At 41.7% G+C, this 12187-nt stretch overlaps 1 protein-coding gene across 1 annotated transcript in view; it reads left to right on the top strand.

The window, feature by feature from the left end:
- Positions 1-9756, top strand: part of PELI2 (pellino E3 ubiquitin protein ligase family member 2) — a 64308-nt gene extending 54552 nt beyond the window's left edge. The window contains exons 3-6 of the mRNA XM_027662552.1: positions 1042-1143; positions 5880-6077; positions 6375-6563; positions 9147-9756. Coding sequence (XP_027518353.1) covers positions 1042-1143; positions 5880-6077; positions 6375-6563; positions 9147-9713 — 1056 coding nt within the window. The 3' untranslated portion in view covers positions 9714-9756. The remainder of the gene's footprint in view (positions 1-1041; positions 1144-5879; positions 6078-6374; positions 6564-9146) is intronic.
- The last annotated feature ends 2431 nt before the right edge of the window (positions 9757-12187 follow it).

Raw genomic sequence — 12187 nt, 5'->3', positions numbered from 1 at the left:
CAGAAAGATTTTTAATGATTTGTTCAATAATTGATGTGGCTTTGGCATAATTTAGGCTTTTGTGAGAGATGGCAGACAGAGGAGTGGAATATATTTAGTTGTTTAGTTTAATCATCCCTGTCTGTGAATTCCTTAGGTGAAAAGCAGTATGAAGGAATGGAGCAAGTGAGAACCTCTTGGAGAAAATTATCCCCTCAGATGAAAGCTAGAGAAAGCCTTAATTAACCTATTAATTCACTGCTTAAGTGTCTGCAAAGTGTTTTCTGAGCAGTAACACTCATTACCTTTCAGAATTGTGTGCAGTTATATGGACCTTATATTTACATCTATATCCCTGTTAGCCAATAGATTTAGTTTCTCAGCTCTTTTCCCTTAATCTTGGTAAGATACAGCAGAAAATAGGAGTTGTCCTGTTCTAGTCTTCTTTTAAATATTGAAATACTATTTAGTCTTTGATGCTAAATCCATATCTATAACTAGTTTACTTTGACAGGTAGTAAGAAGTAATGTTCCTTTAATGCAGAAAAAAACCCTTGCAAGTGCTTGGGTTTTGTCACTATATAAAATTGTTAGGCTGTTTCTCATATAACCAGAAATTTACTTAATAGTAATGATATCCCAGAAATCCTGGCACCCCTTTAACTGGAAATCAGTTGGGTTGCTCACTTACCTTAAAAACAAACCAACCAAAACTCTCTAAACCCCAAGTCTGTCCTAGGTTACAAATTGATATAAAGGTTAGGAACTGAATATAATTTCAGAGGGAGAAGGTGTTTGGAGTCTGAACTATAAAAATGGTAAGTATTGGGTGCTTCTGAACTAGAAACAAACAAGTGCAGCTTGGGCTTTTCCATTAAAAACAAACCAGAAAGAACCCATTGTGTGTGTTTACCCAGCCTTGTAATAACATGTCACGATACACTGCTCTTCCTGATCGCAGCAAAGGTGTTTATGCAGCAAAATGAATTTGATTACAGTATTTTTGTGTGTAATAGACATCTCTTTTTTTGTTGTTGTTGTTGTTGTTGTTTTATTCACCAGGCAATCAGCTCTAAAGGTCAACACAGTATCTCTTTCACATTGTCCAGGAATCAGACAGTTATAGTGGAATATACTCATGACAAGGACACAGACATGTTCCAGGTAAGACTCTGCAATGCATGGATTGTTGTTTTAAAAGCACAATTCTGGGTATTCTCTGTGATCTGTGGGGTTTCCATGGTCTAACCCACCTGCTTTAATATGGGAGCACTTTGAAATTTTGCTTTATTCTGCTCTTCTCAAACCCACTCCAGCATCTGTTAATGTCCTTACTGACTTACTGCTCCCACTGTACTCTGCTTTTCCTCCAAAGACAAATAGTACTGCCTAGAAATGTGTGCTTGTTTGGATTCATGAATAAGCACAAAAATACACCCACCCACCCTCCCGTGAATCAAGTAGCTGGAGTGAAAAGGAGGTGGATAGGAGAAGGACATGGGATGGGAAGTAGGAAGGTAAAAGAATGTGCCCTAAAGGAGACAAAGCAGTGATAGAAGGATAAACTGTTCGTGAGGGGTGTGCAAATGTCTCAGGTGGTGTAGGGGGCTGTGCTGTTTCTCTGACCTACCATCCCTTATCCAACATGTGTTCACTCTCCCCTGTTTGCATTTGGGGTTTTCTGCAACATTTAACATCTGGTAACCTGAGTTATTTCCTTGGGCAATGATTATTTTTATATATAATAAGGGAGCAGAAATCCTGTACAAACTTAGACTTCAAACTTGGGGAAACCCAAACACACACACAACCTTTTCCTTTCTGGACTGATCAGATCTGTCTTGTCTGTGACTCCTAATTAGGGCACTCCCCAGGAATTATTATCCCTTCTCCTCCAGCCTTTCATATTTAGGAGGGTCAGCCCTTGAGTGCTGTTGACAGAAGAAGAAATAGCTCTGTTGGGGTGTCTTTGCCTCTCATGGCTTCTGTGTTTTGCTCTATATTAAATTTTCCCAATGTGACTGGAGCTGTTAGGTCTAAATAGGAATTGATTAAAACCTGGTCTTGTTCATTTGGTGCAGGATGAAGGATCACACACACTCAGGGTGAACTGAAATAGCTTTTTTTTTCTATGTTTTCTGGTAAAAGAAAAATGTCCCACATCCTTTTGGGTTACTGTGTGATACTTGTTTATTTGTTGAGTGGCTCCAATGAAATTTTTTCCTGTGTGTAAATATTAAAAAGCCATTTTTGAAAGCTGGAGTTTTTTCACTAAAGTAATTAATAAAGAGTTGCAGAACAGCTGCTTTTCTGGGTGTGTTGTATATAGACAGCTCTTCTCTTGATTGCAGACTGTCCTGGTGGTGGTTACAGCTTCTATTGAGGGGGTTAAATCACAGATATTGATAAGAGTTAAGGCTTCTGTATTGTTATAAGTCCTCTTTTCAGTGCAGTCTGTTTCTTCTGTCTTGAGATGTGTAGATGGTCATGTTGTAACTTCCAAATGCTGTGTCCTGGTTCATATTTCCACTCCCTGTGGCTGTTCCCTGAGGATTGCACTCCATGCATTGGCCTGGAGGGGCTGGTGAGATGGGAAACAGGAATTCTCTGGTCGACTGTGGCAATGACTGGCTGCTGAAGTGATGCCAGACAGCAGCTTGGAGAGGTTTCCATTATAAAAACAAGCCATTGGATTTTAATTATTCCCTGTAATCTGATTGTGGGCATTTGGAGAGAAGTTACTTGAGGAGTGTTTTGTGCAGCCCTTTGGGATGTGACAACAAGTTACGTGTCTGTTGATCCACAGAGTGAAGTTTTATTGTTGATCAAGCATCACTTGGATAGTCAGTCTTTGGAATTCACTGTTTTCTTTTCAAATGTGTGTTTTCCTGGATTGTGTGGCACACTAAGGATGCAGAAGTTGAAGAGAGAAAGATAATACCTGGACCACAGGATTATCCTGAGCATGGAGGCCCCACTTTGATGCTGTTAACATGTATTATCTTGGGCAAATCACTTGGCTTTTTTCAAATCTCCACTGCTTCCTCCTGTGCAATGGGATGGTTGCACTGCAGGAGTTCCCCAGAGTAACCCCAGAAGGGAATGTGAGAAGCTTAGAATGATGGTTGTAACATTTTAGTCTGGGAGATCCAAAGTGGGCAAAAGGAATGCCAAAAATCAGGTACCATTTCTAACCTGTGTGGACTGAATCCATAGAGTTAAAGCTGATTTCCTGTGAAAATGAGGGAGGTTCACAGTTCACGAAAAAGCTGTCACCTTTTTTCCTTCATCCACTTAAAGGGTGTGTTGTCAGTCCTTTTCTTTGAAGGAAAATGGGAGAAGTGTTGTGTTGGTAACTTGTAGTCTGCGGTTTTACCGGAAACAAACAGGAAAACTTGGAAGATTGCAAACTCACAACAGCTTGTTTTATGCTTTCCAATCTTAAAACCAGGAAGAAGCACGAGTAGGTGCTTATCTAAAGTGAGCCATACATGAAAAATATGGGACACTATACAAGGGACAGGAAGGAAATTCAGAAGAGCAGTGTTCAGGCTGTCTGAGTGCCATTTTTCTTGACATTTTTCTGTAATAAAAGGAAAATAACCATATTTTTGATGGGATGATTATACCAGGAACTAAAATGTGTAGCTTCTACCTTAAGTAACTTACCCAAGGAGCAGGGACATTCTGTATGGAACGTGGGTTTCTTGCTGAAGAACAGCCCTTCAGAAGATGCACGGCCCAATTCTCCCTCTCCTCACAGTGAAATTCTGTTGAAGACCAAGAATGTGCAGCTGTTAAATTATCTGCTGGCAGGTTTTCTGCTTCTACCTCGTCTCAGGAGGGAGTGTTTTTAATAGAACTGCTGTGATTGACAGTAGACACGAGCAAACTGATGGACTGCCTGGCTCCTACACAGCCTTCAACAGTCACCTGCAGTGGAGACAACAGGCCCTGTCTTAGGCATCACTTGGAAGATTTATGGGTTGTTATTGGAAGCAGCTTTGTGAAATAATATGTAATATGACACAGTTAACAAGAAGAGTCCCAAAACACAGCCTGAAATTGGTAGAAAGAAGAAAATCTTCTGTGCTGCAGAAGGAAAATGAGTAATGAAGTGTGTAAAAAGGTAACTCTGAATAATGGAACTGGGTGTGTAGTGACTGTGGTCTGACTGCAACAGCAGATGAGTTCAAGTTTTTGATGGGTAATTTTGATAACATCAAGTTCTTCGCTTATTCCCTACAGAGCTTCTTGTCAGATGATCTCAAACCCAAATTCTTGATTTGATACAGAGCATGAAGAAATTGCCAGATTTTGAAGGCCACTTCTTAAAATTAAGTTCTGATGTTGAAAAGTAGCACAATACATTTCTGATCCTCTAGAAGGCTTTCTCAACAGGGGGAAAAAAAGGGAAGGTTCCTGGTGCTAACTCTTAACAGGAATTGCATTGGATGGGAAATAGAAACCTGTTAGAAATAATACTGTAAAAAGAAGAAGAATATTGCTTTGTGAATTTCAGCTTCAAGTTGTCAAGTTCTATAAATCAGAAGTGTCCCATATTAAACAGTTTCTAAACTCCGTCTCTAGGGTGTTCTAGGAGTGAAAAATTGAAATGTACACTTTTGATTAGGCCTTTTTGAGTGTTTCCTCTGCAGCAAACTCATCACATTTTCTACTTGGGCTGAGACCTGGGAGATGGAGAAAATAACTGGATGTGTCACATCAGATGGGAATTTTGACATGTGTTGGGAGTGTAACCCTGCAAAGTAGAGCTTGAAGCAGAAGAGAAGTACAGGAGAGATCCCTGTACTATTTCTGTCAGTTCAGTTGGGCCAAGAGTTTAGGTATTAATAATATTACTTTCTTTGATTCTTGAATAATGTGTCTTTGCAGCAAATTTAGTTTGCAGAGATGTTTGTAAGTGATGGAACCACACACATCTCCCCATATTGCTTTGAAGAGCAGGAACTAAGCAAATATAGCTTCCTGGGGGACAGTGAGATCCTGTGCAGTGAGGAGGCTATTTTATATAAATGTAGATGCCTGATACTGAAGGTGGTTTCATATGAGGAATATTCCTAATTCTGTTTGATCACAAGTTGTCTTTAAAATTAATATTCTGTTCCGCTCCTTGTTCCTCAGCTCCCCTTCCCAGTTATGCTCAAAATTGGTGTAACACTAATTTGCCTGTAGAAATATTGATAAAGCCTCACTGTACGTTTGGTTGGCAGTCAGATTCCCTCTATCCATGTGTCATGAAGTGTTCCAGCTGCCTGGATGTTCCTGGTTTTAGAATTAAAACTCATAGATGGCAAAATAGAAAAATATTCTTGTCTGCTGATCAAGTGTGTTTCATTTCTGCTGGAGAAAGTTTATTAATTCTGTTGATCATGTGGCGGGTTTTGCCCAAAAACTCTTCTTTCTGAGACCACCAGTTCTGAAAACGTGAAGGTGGGTAGCTTTTTGTTATGATGTGTCTAAAAAAAAGTCCTTTATTTTCATGGCAAATTGCCTTGGAACTGGAAATGTGAATCAATCCAAAACCAGTGTTTCCTTCACTGACAGAATATAAGTAATTTGCTGTGGTTGGATGATGAAATACGAGGTGATAATACTTTTTTTGTTGACAATACTTTCATCAGAGTAATCAACTCTGTTGATTTGTTTCAAGCAAACATGAACATCAGTTGTGGTAAGTGAAAATTTGCCATTCCGTGTCAGTGAAGTGTTTCTGCCTGTGACAAATACAGGTGAGTCTCTGATTGCATCTTGCCATCCAAAAATTGAGGAGACAGTAGTTTACTGATGCCATCAATATTAACTTGTCAGAACTGTGTTCTCGGTGCTTCACATTTCCATGGATAGTTCTATTTATATTTTTATCTGAATTTTTGCAGGTTGGGAGGTCCACAGAAAGCCCCATAGACTTTGTAGTAACAGATACTATTTCTGGAAGCCAAAATAATGATGAAACCCAGATCACCCAGAGCACCATATCCCGCTTTGCCTGCAGGATAGTTTGTGACAGGAGCCCACCTTACACAGCAAGGATCTTTGCAGCTGGCTTTGACTCGTCTAAAAACATATTTCTTGGTGTAAGTACTACTAATAATTGTTACGAGCAAGCTCTGGGTTTTATTCTCTGTTATTTTCAAGCCCCAAAATGTCCTTGTACTACTTGATAACTTACACTGTCATTAGGCTTTTATTACCCCAAAGTACCAGCTGCAGTGTTAAGGAGGCGCTGCAGTTTTATGTGCCTGAGTTATGAGCAGCAGAGACTCGTGGTCATAATTGTCTTTAACAGTGGAGCTCCACTTTAGTAACTGCTGGTGGGTTTTCTTTGGGTTGGTTTGATGTGTCTTGGTGGTCACTGTGACTGTCCCACGCAGGAAAAAGCGGCAAAGTGGAAAAATCCCGATGGCCACATGGATGGATTGACAACCAACGGGGTGCTGGTGATGCATCCCAAAGGAGGGTTCACGGAGGAGTCCAAGCCTGGAGTGTGGCGGGAGATCTCGGTCTGTGGGGATGTCTACACGCTCCGGGAAACCAGGTCTGCCCAGCAGAGGGGGAAACTGGTGAGTTGGAAGTGACTGGTGGTTAAAACAAAACAAGAGATGCTTGTTTTCCTGGTGCTGAGTGGAGGCAGTTGTGGGGTGACTGCAGAGTCATAGTGTTGTCCCTGGGTGGTGGGCACTGAAAGCATTTAAATATCTGTGTGTCACAACAGGTTCTGCACTGCACTTCTGTTTCTGATATACAGAACACCCTAAATTTTCTGCTGAAACCACTTTCCTGAGTGAGACAGCACAAAGCTAAATAAACTCTGCTCTTGAATCTCCATCTCTGCAATGTTCTCCTGGGATCTGGGGCTGTCTGGAAGTTACTGCACAAGGAGCTGTCTTTGTCCAAAGGGTCCACTTGCATGCAGAAGCAGTTTGGACAACACACCTTCTGTTTGATTTACCTGCCACTAGGAAGATAAGAGAAGCCCTGAAAGTATATTCCTGTTTTATCCTGTGAAGCAGGATGGGCTTTGCCTTTACCAGAAGTGAGAGATTTCATTTGCCAGACACCTGTGACATTCATAACGAGAAGTTCCATGAAAGCACATGTGCACTTTTCAATACAAGATGGGAGAGAATTCCCATAGCTTTTGTTCTTTCCTCTTCCCAAGACCTGTAGAGCCTACAAAGGAGAATGCATTTTATTTTTTCCTTTGGGGGCAGATGGAAAAGGGATAAGAAATGATAGCAATCAAACACCACCATACAGACTGGGGGAATGTCCTCCTCTTCTTCATGCCAAAGTTACTTTTGTGTTGCTACCTGAACTCGCATCAGCTCGATGGTGTTGGAGGGTTCCCACACACTCACACTGAACTGACTTTCCAACTCTGCCCTTGACTTTGCAGAAAACTGACTGCTTAGGGAGTTATGGAAATGGAGTTGGACTGTTCTGCTTTCAGCAGACACCCTGCAGGACATAAATTGCTTTGTCACTTTGAACAGTGGCAGGCAAATGTCGTCCGGGGACTGGGACAGATGATGTGGCAATTGCACCCTTTGTACGTGGGTAGCAAAACACCTTTTTAGTGCTGCTGAAGAAAGGCACAGCAAAACAAATGAATTCCCCTTCCCTGCATCCAAAATGACTCGAATTCTCATTTCAATAAAATTACATGGCACACTGGTATTGATGTGATCAGTATTCGTTGATTGGGTTCATAAAACCAAATGCAGGCTTGTGTAATGAATTGAACACGTTGCATATGAGGGAGCTTTTTGCTTTGCTGTTTGTGAAGGAATTATCTGAAAAGAGCATCAGATCCAGGCTTCTCTCATCTCTCCTTGAGCCACTGAATTTTTCTGCTGGAAGTATTTTGCACTGATGACCTCTTATCTGTGGTCTGCATTGTGCCCGTCGAGGTATTTTGTGCAAAGATGATCCATAGTTAAGCTGTGAATTTAAACTGGATTAAAATGTAAATGCCAAATTGATTGTCATTCATAGTATTCTGAGGCAGACATGATGATTTCATGTGACCTACTTAACGTGTTTGTTTGTATTTGGGTGTTTGTTTTGCATTAGTGGTATTTTCTACATACTTTGCGTGTATAAAACCAGGCAGTAGGTCTGTTTTCCTCTTTAATTTCATAAAGAACTTTTTAAATACATATTCATCATAACTGATAGGAAAAGCACAAATTGCTTATATGTTTGTGACATTAAAATCAGGAATGTTTCAGTGAAGTACAATGTGGTTTTCTCATAATCCCTTGAAAATGTTTCAGATAACTGCTTTTAATCAGACAAGAGAAGCCTTTAGGCAGTGCACACTGGGGCTGTATTTGCATGGAATACCTGAACTGTCCTGGATAGCAGTTTTCAGTCCAGAAAGGATTTTTTACTGAGTGAGCAGCCTCTGTCAGTCTCTGTGGGCAAAGAATTCCAGGAGAGAACCTGCTAATGCAGCCCTTAGGGAACGGCAAGTCTCCTCTTCAGTCTATCATGAGTTACTGAACTGTGACAAAGGCACACAGAGAATCAATATTAGAGAGGGAAAGTGCATGCTCAGGAGTGGGGGGGAGTATATCCTTTCCCAAGGAATTGCAGGCTAGAAGGCTCTTTATAATAATTAGTGTTGCTGTTGGAAATGCTGAACCTCCTGTACAAGCACAGAATAAGAAAGCAATGCTTATTAGGACAAGAGGGCACAGTCTTAAGCTGTGCCAGGGAAGGCTTAGGTTAGACATCAGTAAGAAATTTATTTATTACAGAGGGAGTGATCAGCCATTTGAACGGGCTGCCCAGGGAGGTGGTGGATTCACTGTCCCTGGAGGTGTTTAAGAAGAGACTGGATGTGGCATCAGTGCCATGGTCTGGGTGACAAGGTTGTGTTAGGCCGAAGGTTGGACTTGATGATCTCAGAGGTCTTTTCCAACCTAGCTGATTCTGTGGTTCTGTTCTTATAGTCTTAAATGCAGAATTGAGGTGGATTCAGACAGAGGAGGGGCTACAAGGCACCAATAAGACAAAACAAAGTGACATGTAGGGATGATGATGCTTTGGTGAGCAAGACGATACATTTGCAGAACTAACTTGACTGTCTGTAAAAGCTCTCAGGCTGAACTTCACCTCCCCTTGTGTCCCACCACCAGGTAGAAAATGAGACCAACATCCTCCAGGACGGCTCCCTGATCGACCTGTGCGGGGCCACCCTGCTGTGGAGAACGGCGGACGGACTGTTGCACACCCCGACGCAGAAGCACATCGAGGCCCTGCGGCAGGAGATCAACGCTGCCAGGCCACAGTGCCCCGTGGGCTTGAACACTCTGGCCTTTCCCAGCATCAACAGGAAGGATGTGGTGGAGGAGAAGCAGCCCTGGGCCTACCTCAGCTGTGGCCACGTGCACGGCTACCACAACTGGGGGCACCGCAGCGACACGGAGGCCAACGAGCGCGAGTGCCCCATGTGCAGAACCGTGGGCCCCTACGTACCGCTCTGGCTGGGCTGCGAGGCCGGTTTCTACGTGGATGCGGGGCCCCCCACCCACGCCTTCACCCCCTGCGGACACGTGTGCTCGGAGAAGTCTGCCAAGTACTGGTCCCAGATCCCGCTGCCCCACGGGACTCACGCGTTCCACGCCGCCTGCCCCTTCTGCGCCACGCAGCTCTCCGGGGAGCACAACTGCGTCAAGCTCATCTTCCAGGGCCCCATCGACTGATGCCGCTCGGCGGCGACCACAATAAAAAGTTTCCTTTAATGATTTACTGTGAAGATTTTTGCCACTAACTTCTAGATTTTACCCTTTTTTTATAATGTTATTAATAGGGGGTGGGGGGTCGGGGTGGGGCTGGAGGGGCCGGGGTGGAGTTGGGATACATTGATACCTGGAACTCGACAGATATCAGTGGTTGTTGCATGCTCAAAAGCAGCATATTCATGAAGTCTTCTTGGTCAAATTGTAGTATATTTGTAATCTTTTTATTAGTACCCTGGATCAGAAAAAGGTGTCTTAAATGATTTTTTTAAGCTAAGATTTTTTAATGGAAAGGTTTTCTCTTCTAAACTTTGACAAGCCTTTAAAACCTATTTTTCAAATCTAGAAGGAACATACGGAATGTAACTTGTCTTTAATTTGCAATATAATTTAACTTGAATAGTTTCTCAAGGAGCTAATACAGAATGTGTGGACAACCAGAGGTGAATGTTCACTAGAGATAATTGGGTATGTAAGAGAAAAATTAGCTGCCTAAAGTGTAGAGGATAAAAGCTATTAAAATATCTATTATGGTATAACACAGCTGGCCAAAAAGGCATCAAAGATTACTTGAAACTGAGGAAATCCTGTTTGTATTGATTTCCTTTCAGTGTAATAGATATCCACTGGCCATTAGGTGTGGGAGATGGCTGATTTTTTTCTGTTTTTTTTTTTTTTTTCTGCATCTGGTATTACCACTTTACTCTTTTGAATACTTAAGTTTTAAGCCAGTGTTTTCTGTGTCTGTGTAGTCTGGCTTTTTTATTTCTGCTTAACTTAGCTTGGCACGTCCAGGACCCTTGGGTGTGTGGAGGTCATGGAATCACAGAATGGTTTGAGTTGGAAGGAACCTTAAAATCATCCACTTCCACCCCCTGCTGTGGGCAGGGACACCTTCCACTACACCAGGTTGCTCCAAACCTCATCCAACTGGGAACAATTCCAGGGATGGGGCAGCCACAGCTTCTCTGACGTATCCAGGGATGCAGCCAGGCTTTACTGCAGGGATGGAGGGGGTGGTGCCACAGCACAACACGAGGTTTAGGTACAGCTTACACAGAACCGATTTGCATAAACCTGAATTCAGGAGAGCACTTAGTCAGAGTTTAAATATAAACCCACGGCTGGGAGTGTTTAGTTTCTCGAGTGCTTCAGTGCATTGTGGCTGCGTGTTGTTACGTTTAAAATAAAAAAAAAAAACAACAACAATTTAAAATAAGTTATTTTTTAAGCTCACTGTAAAGCATTTTGGCTGGAAAGGGAGCATCATTTCCAGTTCAGCTGAGAATTTTTGTTCACTTTTCAACTTGCTGCCATCTGTCACCTTTTTTTTTTCTTTTTTGTTTTGCAGATTGAGTTGTGTTTGTATCTTTTTTTTTTTTTCCCCCAAATGTTTGCAAATCAAACAACATTCAAATGCAATCAAATATATGCACCAGGGTGGTACATCTGAAGTGGATCACTTGAAATTCCTGACTTTTTAAGAGAGCTGATAAATGTTTACTATGGAAATAATTAAATCAGAATTTCATATGAGATGTACCCTGCCCACTGTTAGGTTCATTTCATGCAGCATAACAATTCTTTGATTTTTGGCTGGGTTTTTTTTCCCCTTATGCTTTCTGTGTTCTTGGTATCTGAGGTATCAATCTATCCAGGTTAAATTAAAAAAAAGAGAATTTGGGAGAAATTTATAACATCTCTAGATGAAAATGGATCATTCAAGCTCACTTCTGTTTAATCAGCTATAGCTTTTTGCTATATTTGTGCCCTTTGTATAAATATATAATTTATATGATTTTAATATATTCTGTATATATATACTTGAATTGGCCTGTTCATATTTTGGTTGTAAAATTGTTTTATAGTTAACCTTATAAACATTTTACATGTCCCTTGCCAGTGGTGACGGGATGGACTTTGTCTGCTGCTGTTTTTAATATAATTTTACTGTATACCTGTTCAGCATTTTAGTCATTTGAAAAGAGCTTTACTTTTCTTTTTACGCTTTTGCTGTTTAAAAAAAACCCAACAACACCACAACAAATCTGCAGCATTTTTTTCCTAGAAATCGCAAACTGTACAGCTTTTTTTGTCCCACTCAGTCATTGGAAATAGGATGAATCTTGTTAACCTAAAACTATATGCTTCTTCCTAGTGCCTTTTCAATGAGATCCTCTTGTGATTCCGTGTATTCCGAGTATTTGCTCCCACAGGACAACCTTGTGGCTGAACTTCACCAGGAGCAGCCGCTCATCCACATTGGGAAGAAACGCCTTTGGCCTCCAACTCCTGGTGGTGGCTCTGTCCCAGACGTGAAGGTGCCTCTTCCTTGTTCTCTCCAGCCCACGTTCCTCAGGTCTCACATTATCCCTGTTTAGCAGATACCTCATCTGGGAGAGGCAGCCTCACCTCCACCTCCTCCTGCTGGACTCGGG

This window comes from Corapipo altera, unplaced genomic scaffold, assembly GCF_003945725.1.
Source record: "Corapipo altera isolate COAL_440 unplaced genomic scaffold, ASM394572v1 169, whole genome shotgun sequence".
In the NCBI taxonomy this organism is placed as follows: domain Eukaryota; kingdom Metazoa; phylum Chordata; class Aves; order Passeriformes; family Pipridae; genus Corapipo; species Corapipo altera.
Note: the sequence above shows the minus strand (reverse complement) of the source record. Positions and strands in the feature narration are given on the sequence as shown.